General features: G+C 39.4%; 1 protein-coding gene across 3 annotated transcripts in view; it reads right to left on the reverse strand.

Annotated features, from left to right (window-relative positions):
• Nucleotides 1–20,071, reverse strand: part of si:ch211-168k14.2 (phospholipase D1) — a 213,282-nt gene that overhangs the window by 121,427 nt on the left and 71,784 nt on the right. For all 3 annotated transcript variants that reach the window (XM_039744794.1, XM_039744793.1, XM_039744795.1), the window contains 3 exons: nt 17,949–18,069; nt 10,886–10,951; nt 4,008–4,066 (listed from right to left, as the gene is read on the reverse strand). In XM_039744794.1, coding sequence (XP_039600728.1) covers nt 4,008–4,066; nt 10,886–10,951; nt 17,949–18,069 — 246 coding nt within the window. The remainder of the gene's footprint in view (nt 1–4,007; nt 4,067–10,885; nt 10,952–17,948; nt 18,070–20,071) is intronic.

Consider the following 20,071-nt stretch of genomic DNA (forward strand, 5'->3'; position numbering starts at 1 on the left):
TCCAAACTCCTCCCATGCCCGAGTTTTTGCCTCAGCAACAACCAAGCCGCGTTCGCTTGGCCTGCGGTACCTATCAGCTGCCTCCAGAGACCCACAGGACAAAAAGTCCTATAGGACTCCTTCTTCAGCTTGACGGCATCCCTCACCGCGGTGTCCACCAACGGGTTCGGGATTGCCGCCACGACAGGCACCACCACCTTGCGGCCACAGCTCCGTCAGCCGCCTCAACAATAGAGGCACGGAACATGGCCCATTCGACTCAATGTCCCCACCTCCCTCGGGACGTGGTTGAAGTTCTGCCGGAGGTGGGAGTTGAAGCTACTTCTGACAGGGGACTCTGCCAGCCGTTCCCAGCAGACCCTCACAACACGCTTGGGCCTACCAGGTCTGACCGCATCTTCCCCACCATCGAAGCCAACTCACCACCAGGTGGTGATCAGTTGACAGCTCCGCCCCTCTCTTCACCCGAGTTTCCAAGACATATGGCCGCAAGTCCGACGACACGACCACAAAGTCGATCATCGACCTGAGGCCTAGGGTGTCCTGGTGCCAAGTGCACATATGAACACCCTTATGCTTGAACATGGTGTTCGTTATGGACAATCCATGACGAGCACAGAAGTCCAATAACAAAACACCGCCGGGTTCAGATCGGGGCCATTCCTCCCAATCACGCCCTTCCAGGTCTCACTGTCATTGCCCACGTGAGCATTGAAGTCTCCCAGCAAAACGAGGGAATCCCAGAAGGTATGCCCTCTAGCAACCCTCCAGAGACTCCAAAAGGGTGGATACTCCAAACTGCTGTTGGTGCATACGCACAAACAACAGTCAGGACCCTTCCCCACCCGGCGGAGGGAGGCCACCCTCTCGCCCACCGGGTAAACCCCAATGCACAGGCTCCAGTGGGGGCAATAAGTATGCCCACACCTGCTCGGCTCCTCTCACCGGGGGCAACTCCAGAGTGGTAGAGAGTCCAGCCCCTCTCAAGAAGATTGGTTCCAGAGTCCAAGCTGTGCGTCGAGGTGAGTCCGACTATATCTAGCCGGAACCTCTCGACCTCGCGCACTAGCTAAGGCTCCTTCCCCTTCAGAGAGGTGACATTCCACGTCCCAAGAGCCAGTTTCTGTAGCCGAGGATCAGACCGCCAAGGTCCCCACCTTCGGCCACCACCCAACCTCCTTGGCCCCTCCCATAGGTGGTGAGCCCATGGGGAGGAGGATCCACGTTACCTCTTCGGGCTGTGCCCGCCGAGCCCCATGGGTGCAGGCCCGGCCACCAGGCACTCGCCAACGAGCCCCACCTCCAGGCCTGGCTCCAGAGGGGGCCCGTGACCAGCGTCCGGCAAGGGAAAACGTCGTCCAAAGGTTTTGCTCATCATTGGAGGTTTGTTGAACCGCTCTTTGTCTCATCCCTCACCTAGGACCAGTTTGCCTTGGGTGGTTCTACCAGGCATAAAGCCCCGGACAACATAGCTCCTAGGATCATTGGGACACGCAAACCCCTCCACCATGATAAGGTGACGGTTCAAGGAGGAGCTATAAATTCCAGCACCGTTATATTCTCCGCAAACTTGATGTTGTGGTTGGTGTTGTGGGTGGCTGTGTAGTCGTGAGTCAGCAGGGTGAAGAGCAGTGGACTAAGCATACAATTCTAGTAGCAGATATTTCAAGAGGGTAGAAAGAAGAATTCCAGAAAAGGACCGAAAGCTTCGGCTAGGTTTGAAAAAGTTGTGCCCAAAGAGAAAAATCTGTCCAGAAACTAAAAAGTAGAAACTTCCAGGAGAAGGAAAACATGAGGAGCGAAAGATATGCCACAGGAAACGGCTGAAGAAAAAAATTGTGACACAGCTTGCCAAAAGACTTTAGGATATTCCCAATACATAAATAAGAAAGTATATGGTGGTTTAGAAGAACAAAGAAAATAAAGAAGATCATTAGAAAGACCCATAGCAAATCATTTACATGGTGTGCTAAACAATGAACATACACATTTGAACTGATGATTTGAGTTTTTTAGATGTGAAAGTAATGTATTTTGAAAATCAGATCTAAGTCAAGGGGAATAGACATAGCAAGATCACATTACTTAATCAGCTGAATGGGCAAGGGCTTGGTGGGAGCTTTGCATAAAATGGAGTAGGCTGAAATTTGCTGTAGTATTTTTTGTTGTTAATACGCTGTGTGCGCAAGGGGCATTGTTTACCAAATGTTTCCTGAAAATTTCGTTGTGGACAGCTTTTTTTCCCAGTATCCCATGATGATTTGTGAAGCCAGTGTGAAATTTCAGAGCTGTAGCAGCCCGTGAGACAGCACCTCGAGTGTATAATATTAATACAGTACTGGGCTAAAACTTAACAGAAAACTTATAAATACATTTAAACACAAAACTTTAAACATATTGGTGTATTCATGTCTTAAAAATAATATCTTTTTGCATGTGACCTTTGTGCAACACATGAGCCTACACCTTTAACAGTGTTAGCCAGAGTCCTGTACAATTGATGTAAACAGGAAGGATTGAAGAATCCACAAGCATTTTGTGCATTTGGTAGCACTGGCAGTGAAAAAAATTGTACTTTTTAGTTTGATAGAGGCAACTACCTGCTTAAGAATTTGTGGGCTCCAAACCTTAGTGAATTCATGATTCCTGTCTGCCACTGTATGCAAGAAATGTACTGTTTTGTTATTGAATTGTATTAATTTTATCTGAGGAACGTGTGGTGTTGTATTGGTTAGCACTATTGCCTCACAGCTCCAGTTACATGGTTGGCCACAATAATCATCTCAGTATAGATGGTAGATGTCACACGTGTGTGCATAGGGGTCATTTTAAGGGCTCTGGAAATGGCAATTTTCCATCACTTCGGGGTTTGGCACTCTGTAATAATGCCTTTTCTTTACCCCTCTCTGCAGAATAGAAGATCAATGGCTTTCCTACCACTGACATCACTTCCAGTGCCCATCCGCCTGAAACCGCTTCTTCTAGCAGAAAAACATCATAACCAGAAGAATATCTTTGGCAGTCAGAACCAGACTCCTGTCTGAAAAGACATATCTTCCATGTTGTTATATTGTTTTTCCCTTTTGAGATTCCAGTTACTGTATATGGGTTTGTCTACAGGTACTCCAACCCCCCTTTCTGTGTGCTTTGTTTATTACATAGACTCATCCCTAGACCTCAGGGATACTTAAAAGACCATTGCACTATTATAATCCACTCAAAACTAGTTCAGTTCCTCCTTCCTCATTGACTTCGAAACATTTCACTGAGTTCGAAGAAGTTCCCAAGCACTGGTACGATTTCACCAAACTTGAGAAGTGAATTCAGTGAGGTTCATTTAATAATATTGACAAAACATGTTTCTTCTTAAAAAACAGATGGAGAAAGAATGTTAAAAGAAGGCAAGAGAAAAGCAATGAAGATGTAGAAATACTACAGAACAACACACTGGAGTTGGGGATAAAAAAAAGAGAATGATGGAATAGGAAATATGGACCTCAGTGACTGAACATTTCTGAAACCCTGAGCCATCAAAAATATCTTCAAGGGAAAATAATGACACCATGCTCCACCTAACCTGGGAATGACTTAGGATTACTGCTACAAAGACGGGGGTTTGCCTTGGGGGGTATCTATATGTTTATATACATTGATCTTTTCTTCTTTTTTTGAAAGCCAAAATGTGTCCTGACACCTGCCATGCACCTGATAAATTAGATTTATAATTTTCTGATTTTGTGAAGGATGACATAGTGGCCTGCTGTCATAGACTCGGGCCCTGCTTTTGCCCTGGTTACTATCTGTATATCAAATGTGTGATCATGAGTACTGGTACTTCAGTTTCCTCTTACATTCTAAAACGCACATTTCAGGTTAACTGGCCCTATGTAATTTATTGTGGTAACTCATACCCAATGCCAGCTCCCTGTTGCTTTGTGTTAGAGAAAATGTAGTCAGATCATTCTTAAGAATTGAACAGAAAAAGGGGACAATATCCATTTACTTACATCCCTTTTGGTCCTAGGTCTTGAATAAAAGACATTTGGCTCACTTCCAGGAACTCAAGCTGAAATGCACATGTAAAAGATAAAAGTCACTTTAAATATAAGGTTACCTTCAGTTTTACAGTAAGTTTCAAAACATGTCTAGTATGTTAGTTAGTGAGTAAAGGAATATAATAGACTAATTATAAAAACTGAAATCATTAATCTCCAATTCTGACTTCTAATTCTAATTTTTAGGAATGAGGAAGTCACATTGTATAACAGCCTATGGACATGTGTTATCATTGTCTTTGTTGTTTAGGTATTTAACTCTTGATAATTTTATCTTAGCATGGCACCCTCACATATAGAGGGACCTGGAGCCTCATGTATAAACGGTGCGTACGCACAGAAATGTTGCGTACGAACGTTTCCACATTCAAATCACGATGTATAAAACCTAAACTTGGCGTAAAGCCATGCACATTTCCACAGTACCTCATACCCTGTCATACACAAGTTCTCCGCTCAGTTTTGCAGACTGGCGGCAACCAGCATCAAAGCAATGCTACTGTTCCTGTGTGGTTTATCTTTCTTTTTCAGATCCACATCCCTGACGCAACTTTATAAATACACTGAAATTAACAACATATTGTTTATTAGTTTAATGCATCTGATTGTAATTATCCTGTAACAATATAATGGTCCACAGAATGGTCAAACTATTCTAAATACCATAGCTGCTTTAGCGTTGTTACTCTCACTGCACCTTCTTCTTCTTCTTTTAGCTGCTCCCGTTAGGGGTTGCCACAGTGGATCATCTTTTTCCATATTACTCTCACTGCATCACTCGGAGCAGCTGATTGGAAAGAGAATTATCGGTATACAGCATAAAGCACCAAATGCCTCAGCCATGCTTCCTATTTGAACTGCTTCTCACACGGCAAACGCTTCAAAACCTTTACTGTGCGGACCTCGCGGTTCAGAAACAGTTTCATTCCAAGAGCTCTAAACGCAGTCAATCAGTCCATCAACTGCTACTTGTAGAACTGTTTGTACTTATAAGTACTGTAATGACCCGGCAGTCAGCGCTGGCGGCATGGTGCATTGTGGGTAATTCTGTAACGTTCACTGTTTGCGCTGGGCAAGCAAGGCAGTCGATTTCCTTTTGTATTGGGAATCTATATGTGTATTGTGTTGCAGTTGCTTGGGGGGTTTGGGACATTTGTAGCCCAAGTATAAGAAGTGTAACAGCTACCATCAATGAGAAAGATGTCTTCAGAAATGACCTTGGCAATGGCCTTGCAATATGTTGAGCTTTGTTTCTGACTATCTGCTTTAATAAAGAGATACAAAAGGACAGAGCTGTGTGTTGCTAGATTTCATCTATGCAATTATTACGGAGACACTCGGAGTCGTGCGGTGTATGGGACACGAGTGTTCGCCTACTTAATGAGCTGGGTACAGCTGTGTGCATGACGCTGGCATTCCGCTAGCCGATAGCTTGGGGGAAGTGCACGGCAGAGTTCGGCTCCGAAAACTTCAATACTCAACCACGGGTTGCTACAGTACTATCACCTCACTGTAAACTTGCAATACAATTATAATATTGCACAACCTGAGCCACCTTATAAAGCACGTATTTACGTATGATGACGATATCATTTTTAAGATGAAATGTAGCAAAACATGTTTATTATATTATACAGATAAAACTTTAACTTTATTTAAATAATTTATATTGTTAATAATTAAAGGGTACGCTAGCAAGGATCTGGCGCTCTGTTCACGGATTGTTCCTGCCTCGCACTGTATGCTTCACTGGGACTGGCATGAAGGACAGAATAATTTAATATGTACTACGAAGATATTTCAATGTTCCTTAAAAATTTTGAAGAATCGGTGTTATAAGCTTGCAGATGGCTTAACGTCTATTACATAGCTGATTGTGTGGTGATTGGATATTTGGAGAAAGAAAAGTAAGAACAGGAATTGGAGGTTAGTACGTTTGAAAGAGACAGTATTGCTGCAATTAATAATTTTATCGAAGGTCGCACACAATCACTGTGCCACTGTGTTCCCATGCTTAATAACATGCTTTAACTCCTGTCATCATGAAAATGATATCGCATATACATCTCAGTATTTTAGTTATTCAGAGAGCTGTAATATCATGAATGCAATGGATTCTGTGTCCTGTCGGAGGTAGAGAAAGCCGGTTTAAGAAGCAAGTAGTGATTCACACACAGAGCACATATGAGATCAAATACAAAACAAAGCATTTAACGTCCTACTTTAGTTACGATGGAATTTGAGAAACTACTAAATTAAATAATTTTAAGATTAAGTTTATGATGTTCTACTTTAATGACAAAATAAACTACATGATTAAAGTGGAAATTTAGAGATTAAAGTTGACATTTCGTGCTTTTTCCCCACTGTGTGCCTTTCTTTTTTTTTACCCTAATAAGTTTTCATATGACATTCAGACAGTGGGCTACAACTTGTCTTTTCACGGCGACTTTGATATGCGACTTCTTTTTTATTTTGGGCACTTTATGAACTTGAGCTTTCCAGTTTCTGCAACACGCTATGTCACTCAATCAGCTTCCTTTTCTTGTTTATACCACTGTTTAAACCAACAAATAGTACGTTTTTCCTTGCCTCCACTTGGTATTCAGTGAAGTTGTTAAGTTTTTCCTTGTGTTTTTGCCATTATCTTTTCACAGAACACTGAGCTTAAGGGCTATTTAAATTGATTTGCATATTCAAAGAGGCGTAATTCTGGGGGGAGTTGGGGCGGGACAGCAGGCGCGTGCATGTGCATTACTTTTCACACTGATCGGGATTTATGTAGCAGAAGAACATGGAAGTTTGTGTATGCACAGATTCCTGCATCTGGATTTTTCTGTGCGTACACACATTCCCGCTTTTGTGCTTATACCATGTTATAGTGTGAGTTCTACGCACGCCATTATACATGAGGCCCCTGGTTTTGAACCCCACACCTTGTATGGTGTTTGCACTTTCTCCTTATTTCTGAAACATCCTCTTCCCACATCTCAAAGATGTAAATGTTAAGTGAAATAGCAATTAAAATTTGGCCTAGTGTCCAAGAGTGGATGTGCTTGAGTGGTCCAGGTGATGGACTTGTGTACTATCCAAGGCTTTTATCTGTCTTATACCTGAAGTAGGTTCAATGGGTTTGAAAATGTTTTTGTAGAAAGTAAAAGCAAATGGATGAAATGGTCTGACCCATGGCGAAGGCAATAAAGTCAGGTAAGTAGGATGCATCATAACTAGTGATGAGCAAAAAAGTCGAATTTCATTTTGTATGCAATTTCACAATTTGAAACATGAAACTCAGTAAAAAAAAACAATTTTTGAAGGTTTTTTAGTGAAGAAAATTAGGAATATTGCTCACTAAATCATTGTTCAGACTTCTATGTTTATATGCATCATATCTATAGCTGTATAATTTATGTAAAATCAGATCACTATGGAGCAAAACATTCCATTTTTGTTTCCAGTATCTTGATCAGGCAGATGAGGCTGGGATTATATGCTTCGAATGACTGCAGTTTCCAAGACTGGCAAAGCAGACATTGTACTACCAGAACAGGGACAACATACTGTATGTTTTACCTCTCAATAAGATGTATGCTTAAAACAGGAAGTACACTTGTCTTCGGGTTTGTTTTCAGTAGAGAATCTTATTTAAAACACTAAATCACAGACAAACACATGTGGAATTATCACAACAAAATGCTTCCAGACAGGACTTTTCCAGTGTCAATGGCATGACATTTGCAGTCATGCAGTAAAATTCTTTCTGATGCAACACTAATTTTCCCTTCAAATTTAATTCACAAATTGATCTCTCGTTGCTAATCGTAGTAGCAGTGGTTTAAGGGCAACGAACCAGCTGCTAGCCTTGCCAATTTATGAAACTAAACAGACTTCAATCTTGGGAAGGGACAAGTCCCTGAGCCCTTACAGCTCAAAGTCACAGAGCAATGGATGGATAGTGTCATCAAGGCAAGAATAATGTTTGTGAAGAACAGTGCATTAATGACTGAGTTCCTATATAATTACTGAAATGCTGACAATGGAGTGCTAGGTAAATTTGAGCTACTTAAGAGAAAACACAGGGCCCACAGGAAACACCAGCCCAGTATCATTTGATTTAAAGAAACATTTAAGAAAGCTTTAGTAATGATTAGCAGTATACAGACAATAGCTTATATTGTGAATTTATTACTCTTTCCTAAAATAGGTTTTTCTTCCCACATATCAAAGACATGGAAGTGGGAGGATTGCAGGCAGTGAAACCTGTTAGTGATGGCTGGCTTCTGGCCAAGTATTGAGGAGTGCTTATGGAAACAAGTGCATATATTGGATCTAAGGAACAGAAAATTGAAGAAGCTCACGATGGAGGGGGTGAAACCTGATGCAGCTACCAAACTCTGAAGTGAACAAAAATGATGAAGACTTCTGCATGCTAGGTGAGTGCTGATAGTGTTTGGTTCTTTGCATATATGAGGTGTTACTCTCTTTGCTCTTTTCCAGGCTGGTAAGGACCATCGTGGGATACTGGAGATATGTCAACAATGTGCCGAAGAGCCCCTAATAACTGGAGTATAGCATCTTGATCTTTATGAGATTCCCTAGAGGACATTATCTGTGGACACCATTAGTGTGAAAGATGCTAAGTGACAACAAGATTGGGTTGTAGTCAGGGTGGGAGCTGATTGGTGATTTTCACATTGTACTTTTGGAACATACTATTGTACTTGCTATTTTAGTTTCACCTGACTTGGTTGTATTTTGTTATTATTTTTATATAAATATAAATGTCATTTGTATTTATTTAAAAGCCATGTTTATTGTTTATACTTGAAATTTTTAGTACTCTATTACTCTATAATAACTCTGCAGGTCCAATTATAATACATTTTAAAGAGGAACTTTCTTAACAGAGTTATGAATCCCATTTTTATGTACACACTTATCAAAAAATCTTTGTATTTCTCCCTCTCTCACTTTCTTCATACACAAAAAAGAAAAAAGCTTTTTTCATGAAACTGAGGCTGTAGTGATTTACTGGCTTGCTCTTCTGTACTCTTTTTTTTTTTAAAGTATCCTGTTACTCAGTAGTTTGACTTTTGTCTCAACATTCAGATCAATGTCACATTTCAGTGTAACGTAAGAAAATGGATGGATCGATTTTAAGTTTTCATTTGTTGTAAAAAATGAGCAGGCTGCAATAATGTAACTTGTTCAATTGTGCATGTGTTGTAATCTTCCTGTACAAGAAAGGTATAGATGTAAGACACAGTTTAGGCACTTCATCTGGTGAACTGCTGCTCTCTGAATGCTTTTGTTATTTGCACCATTCTAAGTAAACTCTAGAAACTGTTGTGTGTAAAAATCCCACAAGATCAGCAATTAAAGAAATACTCAAACCAACCTGTCTGGCACCAACAATCATGCCACAGTCAAAACCACTGATATCACTTTTTTTTTCTTCCATTCTGGTGTTTGATGTGAATATTAACTGATGCTCCTGACCTGTATCTGCATGGTTTTCACGCATTACACCACTTTCTGGCTGATTAGATAATTGCATGGATAAGCAGGTGTGGAAGTGTTCCTAATAATTTGTGTAGTGGGTGTATCATATTGTATAATATTATTGACTCTTGTAAAATCTGAAATCATAATTTGTTGCTTTTACAATCCAAATAAATGCAAATTTATCTGGAGATTTAATTGGTCCTGCATGTGTGAATGTGCATGTGTAATGCAAGAGACTGTCATGATCTCCAGCACTGGTTCCTTCTTTGTACTTGAAGCAGCAACAAAATTCTCAACAAAATATTTTCAATAAGTGCCTTCATTGCTATTTTTATACAAACCAATGAAAGGATTCACTTTAGTTCATAATTACATTACCCTATTTCTTTTTATGTTGGAATTTCACCCACCTTTCATGCACGCCAAGTAAAGAAGTGGCTTTGTTTTCAATTTAGCTCACACCATCTATACAAGTTTCACTTGACAAATGACAGTTTACAATAGCTAGCTTATTTAACTCTTCTCACATTTTAAAGGAATGTTTAGAATGAGGGAAACAACCTGTTACTAAGGATTGAAATGTCAAAATGACAAAAAAAAAACTATTAAAGAGCATAGCTGAGCATTGGTTATGTTTATTAACACATATCCTGGAATGGACTTAAATATGTTTCTTTACAAATGAAAATGAATAGACTCAAGTGCAAATAATTTTCAGTATTAAAGTGAAGGTGACAAGACATGTCTGTATTCTTATCATCAAGGATTATGTTAATAGCAGTTGTTGAGTAAGAAATTGGAGAATAAACACTTAATGGTTATGCTTAGGACATAAAATCATTGCTGAGATTTCTATAGTAAGATTAAGCAAATTCAGATTTGGCACATTGTAAGTAGTAAAAACAAAACCATGACATGTTCAGGTAAACTAGGAGTCCAGCTGGTTAATAAATTGGTTAGAACAAAAACCAGAAGGCACATTTCTACTCCAGTAAACGTGATATTGCATGGCACATGCTCACAATATAATGTGGCAAGAGATTATTGGTATCTATCAGACTTGTTTTTATTATTTGTCATCAGGACAAAAAAATTAAACAGATTATGACAGTTGAATCTTTTTTTCTTTGAATAAAGAAAATGACTAATTAGGAATAAGGCACAAATTGACAAATGGTGGCAGCCTCATACAAGGACAGCAAAATATGACTAGTATCAGATCTGAGCCTAGGGAAGCTACCAAAAGAAGCAAGTCTCATTTACATTTTGACCAAAGTCCATAGAGAATATTTAAAAGTAAAAAAAAAATGATAAAGTTTTCATACGGCAGCAGGATGATTACGGTAAATTGTTCTTTTCAGCAGATTCTTCAGGTAGTCTTCTAACTGCATCTAAAAACAACAAAAAAATTAGTCAAGCAACATCTAAAATATACAGTAATTCCGTTGATGTAATCAGCCCATAAAGATGTGCTCTCCTGTTGAAACTACATAGCCTTAATTTACAAAACCGGTATATGAACATTTCTCTTCTGCATAACAATTCATGTCCTTTTGCACTGAAGGAGCTTAGTGCTTACAGCGATAGCCTTCAGGAGGTAAAGATAGTCCAAAAATCAACTTAATCTAAAGGCTAGTGCTATATTGATACAAAGTAATATAATGCTCTAAATGTCTCCTTAGGTTGTCTCAAATTTTAAAATAAATATATGAAAAGCAAACAATATAAAAAAATATTTGAATCAAGAACCAAAGACTTTCTAACAAGCAGGCCCTTAGGTTATTTAAATTTAGTCTTGAATTATGCTTAGTATCGTAGCCCTAAAGGCCCAAAACACAACCAAAAACTGAAAATGTAAACAAAAAAAGATTCACAATAAATAAACAGTAATTTATTAATTTTATTAGGGCCACCAGCAACACACCCAGCATGGCACGGCTCACAAACACCCACCCACAGCTCCACCACAGATCTCACAGAAAGCACAACAGTTGAAAGCACAGTGAAGAATGAGGAGCTTATGTTGAGTCTAAAACTCATCAACATATGGCCAGTCCTTAGGCCATGTAATATCACTGTCAAAGCCTCTCTTGAGGTCCATGAGACTACAAGCATGCTGGATTCCTTGTGTACTCGCAGCCAACACAGACCAGCGAGAGATGGTTCTCTAAAACCAGAAGCTATACCTAGAACAACTGGAGGCACATGTAGATAACATCACCGATAGTTTCACTAATCAGGATGTGACTGTACATGACCTCATCAATGCCACGGCCACCTGAGTATCCAGCAAGGCAGCTGTGTGGGTGTAGTTTCTTGAACAGTTCTTAGCACAGTGCATACTGTGCCTAGAGGCTAGGATGGACAAAAACATACAGTGGGAGATACCAGAGAGCTGGCCTGCTGTTTCAGAGCCACTGGGGTAGCTGGCCTTCATAACGAGGGTTTGGAATAACTAGGAAGTGTTGTCCTTTGTCCATTGCTCTGTCACAGATGGAGTTTCCTAAGCCCAGCCCTCAGTGTGCGTCCGTAATGTTGATTTTGTAGATGAAGTCAACTTGTTTCTGGAGCCTCATCCATTGAGTGGTACGGGGCAGCTGGAATTCCTAAATGTGGTACTCAGAGGTCCAACTTGTTCTCGCTAGTTGCCAAATGGCACAAATGTAGCTCCTGGAATTAATTTCACACTTAGTATCAGTAGCGCTTTCATGTATCTGTCATGACTGGAATATGAGTTGCCTGGAGTAAAGCCCCTACCTCTGGAAAGAAGGCTCATAGATATCTTTGTTGGCCTAACTTGAATTATTATTTCACTCAAATGGTTGATTAGTTCAACCCTGTAAAGAAGGGTATTCTCAAACAGCAGGAACTTGTTCAAACCTTAGCTAGCAGATGGCCCTCTGTGTGGATGGACAAACTGGATTGAGCTGATGTGTTATGTTATCACAGCCACACTGCTGACCAAGTCCAAGTAAGCCACACAGCATAAACAGCATCACAACAGAGAGGGACAATATTGAAGAGATGGTCGTTATAACTCTAGGAAGACTTTTCCAGTTTAAAGTCATATCCCTTATACTTGAGCATCATTCCAAACAGATAGAGGAACATGTATTCCGTGGACTCCTCAGAAAGATGTGTCTTGTCTCTATCAGTTACATCATTGTGTTCTCTCTGTCTGTCCAACAAAATTTAAAGGACTTAACATTGGGAAATATAGATTTCTTCATGACCAACTGACCCTATTTTGCTATGTAGTGTCAGAGGATGGGGTCACAGTTAATCCGAGGAAGATGAAGGCTATCGTGGACAACCTAATATCCCAGGAGGCTAAAAGACTCAAATGTTTCCCACAGATTGGTCTGTGGTTCCACAAGTTCATCCCAAGGTTCGGAGACATTAAAACTCCATTATTATAGTTGCTAAAGAAGGGGTCACCATGGAATTAGTCTCAGACATGCCAAGACTCCTTTGACTCTTGACATAGCATTATTTTTCAGGATCACACAGATCCAAGTGACCTCAAACAGATCAGTGGAGGAAAGAGTTGTAGAATATGCATCAAAATCTCTAAAGGGCACCAAGTACAACTATTCCATCACCGAGAATGAGTATCTTGCTGTCATGTGGGCCATCAGGAAGTGGCACCATTTCCCTGAGGTGTTAATGTTTGAAATCTACTTACCACAGGGCTTTCAACTTCCAAAAGACTAAGTTTAGGCTAACCATTTTTTTTCAATGTGTATTAAAAGTGCTGTAAAAACATTGTCCCAGATATGCTGTCCTGTGTACATGGGCCAGCACTCATGGTATATGCATTAATGGCCTTGAACCCTTGGCCTGATCATCCCCTGAATATGCTGGGCATAGATCACCCTCAAGCAGTATATTAGGGATCGAGATCGGGCTTGGAGAGTGATCTGACTGCATAAATTATAAGGAACTACAGGGGCGCTATACTGCTAAGTACCAATGAAAGTTGAGGATTTTTATGATCAGCTGGTGGTTTATGAAACTCAAGGGCCCTATTTCCTACAGTACTACCACAACTGCTTGATCACCGTGGACGTTTAAAAACCTTTAATTAAAGATCTTAGAAGTGACATGGTGGACAACAGTTTAAAAGGACATCTTGGTCCCATGTTCAAATTTGTACTGTATGTCAGATGTATATGTCCTCACCTAGCCCATCACCAAAACAACACAAGGAGCCTCATGTATAAACAGTGCGTACGCACAAAAATGTTGCGTAAGCTCGTTCAAATCGCAATGTTTAAAACCTAAACTTAGTGTAAAGCCACACACATTTCCACAGTAGTTAAATGCTTGGCGTACGCAAGTTCTCCGCTCGGTTTTGCAAATTGGCGGCACCCAGTGTCAAAGCAGTGCTACTGTTCCAGTGTGGTTTTCCTTTCTTTTTTAGATCCACATTTCTGACACGGCTTTATAAATACACTGAACTTAACTGCATATTGTTATTAATTTAATGCATCTGATTGTAATTAACCTGTAACAATATAATGATCCACAGAATGGTCAAACTATTCTAAATACCGTAGCTGCTTTAGTGTTGTTACTCTCACTGCACATTCTTCTTCTTCTGTCAGCTGATCCTGTTAGGAGTTGCCACAGCGGATCATCTTTTTCCATATTACTCTCACTGCACCACACGGAGTATTTATATCACTGTATCTGAGTGGGAAATCACAGCTCTACAGCAGCTGATTGGAAAGAGAATTATCGGTATACAGCATCAAGCATGCTGCTTCAGCCATGCTGTCTATTGAACTGCTCTCATACGGCAAATGCTTCAGAGCTTTTCCTCGCGGTTCAGAAACAGTTTTATCCCAAGAACTATAAATGCACTCAATCAGTCCATCAAGTACTCCTTGTAGAACGTTTTGTACTTATAAGTACAATTACCTCACTGTAAACTTGCGATACAGTTATAATATTGCACAACCTGAGCCACTTTATAAATTACATATTTACATATGATGACAATATCATTTTTAAGAGGAAAATGCAGCAAAATATGTTTATTATATTATACAGATAAAACTTTAACTTCATTTAAATAATATATATTGTTAATAATTAAACATGTGAGGACACAATGCCGTAGTACTAGCAAGGAGCTAGCGCTCCGTTCACAAATTGTTCCTGCCTCACGCTGTATTCTTGCTGGGGCTGGCGCAACATGTGAAGGATAGATGGATAGAATAATTAAACATGTACTACAAAGATATTTCAATGTTCCTTAAAAGTTTTGAAGAATTAGCATTCTAAGCATACAGATGGCTTAACGTCTATTACAGAGCTGAGTGTGTGGTGATTGGGTATTTGGAGAAAGAAAAGTAAGGACAGGAATTGGGGGTTAGTATGCTTGAAAGAGACAGTACTGCTGCAATAAATTATTTCATCGAAAGTCGCAAGCATGCACAGTAAGCATGTTGCGTGAGGCATGAACAATCACTTCACCACTGTCTTCCCATTTTTAACAACATGATTTAACTCCTATCATCATGAAAATGATATGAAGTATAAATCTCAGTATTTTAATTATTCAGAGAGCTGTAATATCACGAATTTAATGGATTCTGTGTCCTGTCAAAGAACAGAAAGCCTGTTTAAGAAGCATGTAGTGATTCACACACACAGAGCACATAGAAGATCTAAATACAAAACAAAGCATTTAACATGCTACTTTAGTTACGATGGGATTTGTACCCTAATAAGCTTTCATATGACACTCAAACGGTGGGCTACGACTCACCTTTACACGGTGACTTTGATATCTGACAACTTTTTTATTTCGGGCACTGTACGGCTTTGTGAACTTGAGCTTTTGAGTTTCTCCGACACTCTATGTCACTCAATCAACCTCCTTTTGTTGTTTATACCGCTGTTTAAACCAACAAATAGTAAGTTTTTCCTTGCCTCCATTTGGTATTCGCTGAAATTCTTTTATTTCTCCATGTGCTTTTGCCATTGGCTTTTCACAGAATGCTGAGCTTAAGGGCTATTTATATTGATTTGCATATTCAAAGAGGCATAATTCTGGGAGGAGTTTGGGGAGTGGCAGCAGGCACGTGCATGTGTGTTACTTTTTACGCTAACTGGGATTTATGGAGCGGAAGAACATGAAAGTTGGCAAATGCACAGATTTATGCATGTGGATTTTTTTGTGCATATGCACTTTTCTGCTTTTGTCCTTACGTCATGTTTTAGTGTGAATTCTACGCATGGCATTATGCATGAGGCCCCAGGGCAACGCCTAGGCATGGACCTAGTGGCATAATTTCGAACTGGAAAGGACAGAAAAATCTTCCTGATGGTGATTGTGGAGACTATTTTACCTGATGAGTAGAGCTATTACCATTGGCTAATTCCACAGATAAGAAGGTGTTCTCCACTATTAAGGGCATAGCTACTGATGGGAGCCTGCAGTTTATTAACTCAGTTATTGGGGACTTCTAGAAGTAGTTGGGGGTGGACCACCATAAGACCACAGCATACTACACACAGTCTAATCACACTGAATGGACGAACTGGACCTTTTAAGCAATGCTTGCATCCTTCTTCAGAGATATCAGAGAGTGGACAAAGTGGCTATTTGGACTCTGATTTGCATTGAATACAACTGAGCACAAGATTACAGTTAACACCCCTGTACTGTTAGCTGTACTCAAACAGATTTCTCTTCTGCTAGAATAGATATTTGGTCATTACCCACCCAAACCAAACACATCATTACATCAGCAACTTCAGACCTTCTGGTCCATATCACAAACAGTGGAAGAGTGGATGATGGCAACCCAGACCAGACAATTTCTTTGTACAGCCAGAGACACTAGCCTGATCAATTCTCGGATGGTGAGAAAGACTGGATCAGGACACATCCTCTCAGCAAATCCTCTGAAAAATAAATGGCTTAACTGACTCCTGGTTCGGCCCAGCCACTATTTAAAAAAAAAATAGGTCCACTGACCTATACAGTAGCATGTGAGTGGCCAGGGAGTAAGGAATGCAGCAGAGCTACCTGAAAAGGACTCCAAATCTCAGCAGCCATTGGGATCCCTTCACCACTGGGCTCTTTTGAGGTTTTGTGCAGGGGGTGCTAAGAATCTGCCTATTAAGGCAAATGATCTAAAAGGACTCCAAATGTTTTTTTTCTGTGTTCACTTTTTCTGTTGCTTTTGGATTACAGTACTGTTCACCCTCAAGGATTACAGATATTACTGGATTTGTGTGCACTTTTTCCGAAGTGTTGTTCATGGGTATTTGGTGTTCTTGGGGATTGCTGCTGAAGCACGCTCCTTTCATCACAAGATTTCATTGGACAAAGACACCATATGGTAGGACAAAATACATGTGTTTCTAAAATACTGTTTGATCGCTTGGACATTTATTCATCATCTCCACTTCATCTGGTAATCCAGATTGAGTATGTCCATCTGTTAGCATTTAGTTAATTGTGTGGTTGCCATTGAATGGTTATCAGGAGAGAGTTTTTGGATAGGTGTGTTTGTGTTTATGTGTGTAAGTTATTTGTCAATTGTGTTGCAATGCTGCCATTAAATTTATTCAGGTAGGTTACTGCGTACTTCCATTATCTGTATTTTTGTTTTGTTGATTATTACTTAACACATTCATCTGGGATTTTACATAAACTCAGTGTGAATTTTTTCTGTGTTTGGGTATGTGTGTGTGTTCCAGGCCAGGCTGGGTGTACTCCTTAATAAAATAAATACATTTCTTTTTATTTACTGTGAATTTGAGTCACCCATGACTGCTACAAATACTGTACATCAAACAATTTTCCCCATCAGCATTTCATGCTTTAAAAATACATAAATACAGGGATGTCCTCTGACTTGCAGGATTATGGTAACACATTAGTGCATGCACACAGGAGCAACAAACTAAAATGACTTCACTGACAGAATGTACATATTTGTTTCTGCTGTCACACAGGTAAGTCTATGGATCACCCTCAGGGCTCGTCTAAGGTATGTGATACAACCCTGGGTTGAAATGGGGCGTCATCATTAATCAAGTCCTGTCCTGTTCCAGCTACAGCAACAAGAAGAAACCCAGTGAGGGCACCTGAATCCGTCACTTCGGGTCTCCTGCCTATAAGTCTGTGAGCTGAGCAAAACACAAGACAGAGGTCCTGCTTAACTGACCTACTTGAAAGGGACAGAAAGCCTGAAGTCCAATACTGTACGATACGATATCGTATGTTTCAAAATTCATTTATTCTATAATGAGTGAATAGGTGTGATATAATTGCATTACCACATCGCTGTGTAGCATTTAATTACATTTCTTTCGTTTCAATAAAGCACAAAGATAATTTATGATAAACCATTTTTAGGGAATTACTTTTCTGCTGGCCAGCTGCTCTTCCTTCACCATGGCATCTGGTCTTCTCGGTAATGTAGGTATATGCCCACCTTGATAGCTCCTTTTTTGACCTATAAAAGATCGCCTCCTTACTGTATGGCTGGAAGAGAAATAAAAGAGCAGTATCATGGTAAGTGCTATCATGACAAAGAACAGATACTCTGAATCAAATATGTAGTTTATACTATATACTGTAAATAATCAGTACTTCAATGCTGATCTTTAAAGGGCTTCACATTTTATATATATATATATGTACTCTGTTCTATATTTATATATTTACACAAAGATTTAGTTTGTAATTGGACACATATATACAAATATTTAGTCTATACAAGGAAAGGCACACTTCACATAGAAGACACTGTGAAAATAATGTTTGAGCTGTAAGACAAGTCCCATGTAAAAATACAAACAAATAGCTCTAAAGCTCAGACACAAGATTCTTTAATTTACCCAAGAACTATTTATAGAAAAGCAGGTAAGAGAAGAAGTGTTAAAGACAACTATATTAAAAAGCAGAAAAGAGAAGAAGTGTTAAAGACAACTATATTAAAAAGCAGAAAAGAAAAGAGAAGAAGTGTTAAAGACAACTACACTGTATATTTGACTAATGTTTTGTTAACAGCCTTTCCATAAAGTGACAAAAGTTACAGAAAACACACTCTGTTGATGACTCTGGGTCTATTCGTGTGGTTTAACATTGGATTGCTTTCTTTTTGTAGTCCATCCGCCTTTTGCACCATTTCTCTGAATCAAGTCACCTGGATAGGGTCAAAGGGCCAGTAGACAATATATTTTCCAATGTTCCCATTTACATAGTTAGTTCACTAATTCTTGTTCAGATGATGATGATGATCATGATAAATTCCTTGTCTATGCAGTGGCTCATGTGTGTAAAGTTAAAACAGTGCTACATTCAATCATTTATTTACCTAACACATAATAATAATGTAGCAAACCCTGTGATCTGGGGATAGACAGTGATCACTGTTCCTCCTGTGTGTTGTAAAAGGCAACTAAAAGAGGTTGGCATTAGGAAGGGCATCTGCCAATAAGAATATTTGCTCCAACACCTCTGTTGACAGAGACAGCTGGCAGATAAAACTGACATAATAATAATAATAATGAACTTTATAAACCACGTAAAACATTGTTCCTCAATTAAATTAATTATATTTCCATGATTTGTATGATTTTTTAATGATGCCGAAGAATAAGGATGAAGCTGTACTCAGATAAAACTACCAAAACGTCTATGTATACATTATGGATCCATCTTTTGCCTGCTATTGATTTCTGTTTTTCTCTGCCATTAACTTTTACTGATAAATCTCATTTAACTAAAACACATAACTTTTAGTCAAGTCCTTTAAATTCTGGGCTAACGCAATTAAAATAAAAAAAAAAACAAGTTTGCATTTCATCATTGCTCCTCTGTTTTCATAGTCATTGAAAAGAACAGAATGTTTTGTATAGTTTTGAAAAAAATGTATTTCATAATGAATGAAGTTCACAAAATTACATGATGCAGAATAAAATGCAATTTATGTACATACTGTAAATGTCACATACATGTGTTTGGGCAACATCTTGAGGGCTTATCTAATGGTAAGTTAAGGGATGCCACTGTTCCCTAATGCTTCTAATTCTCTCTCCCCTACAGTTCAGACAACTGGAACCATCAGTGGTGTTACATGGTTCTCTTGCTCTGCTTCTTCCAGTCTGGCTTCTTCTTAAGAGGTTCCACCAAAATTTTGAATCAGTCTATATATTGACTCCAGTCTGAAAAGACATATTGATATTTTGCAACATATGGGGTATGTCTAAACAGTAGAATTTAACAGAAGATGATATCACATAATATGCTTTGCATTTGTTTAGAGTCCTGGAGACCTCAGCCATTAAGCTGCCTCCCCTGTTTGGCCATTCCAAAGCTGAAACAGCGCTGGCCCAGCCAATCTGATGAAAGGACCCCTCTACCCCATGATTCCTGCAATCCTCCATCAGGGATGACTTTACCTTAGGCAACCAAAATAACATGAATACAAAATATGCATAGCATGCAACATATAATGGAGATATAATTATATAAAATATGT

The sequence above is a fragment of the Polypterus senegalus genome, chromosome 2 (assembly GCF_016835505.1).
Source record: "Polypterus senegalus isolate Bchr_013 chromosome 2, ASM1683550v1, whole genome shotgun sequence".
Taxonomy (NCBI): Eukaryota; Metazoa; Chordata; class Cladistia; order Polypteriformes; family Polypteridae; genus Polypterus; species Polypterus senegalus.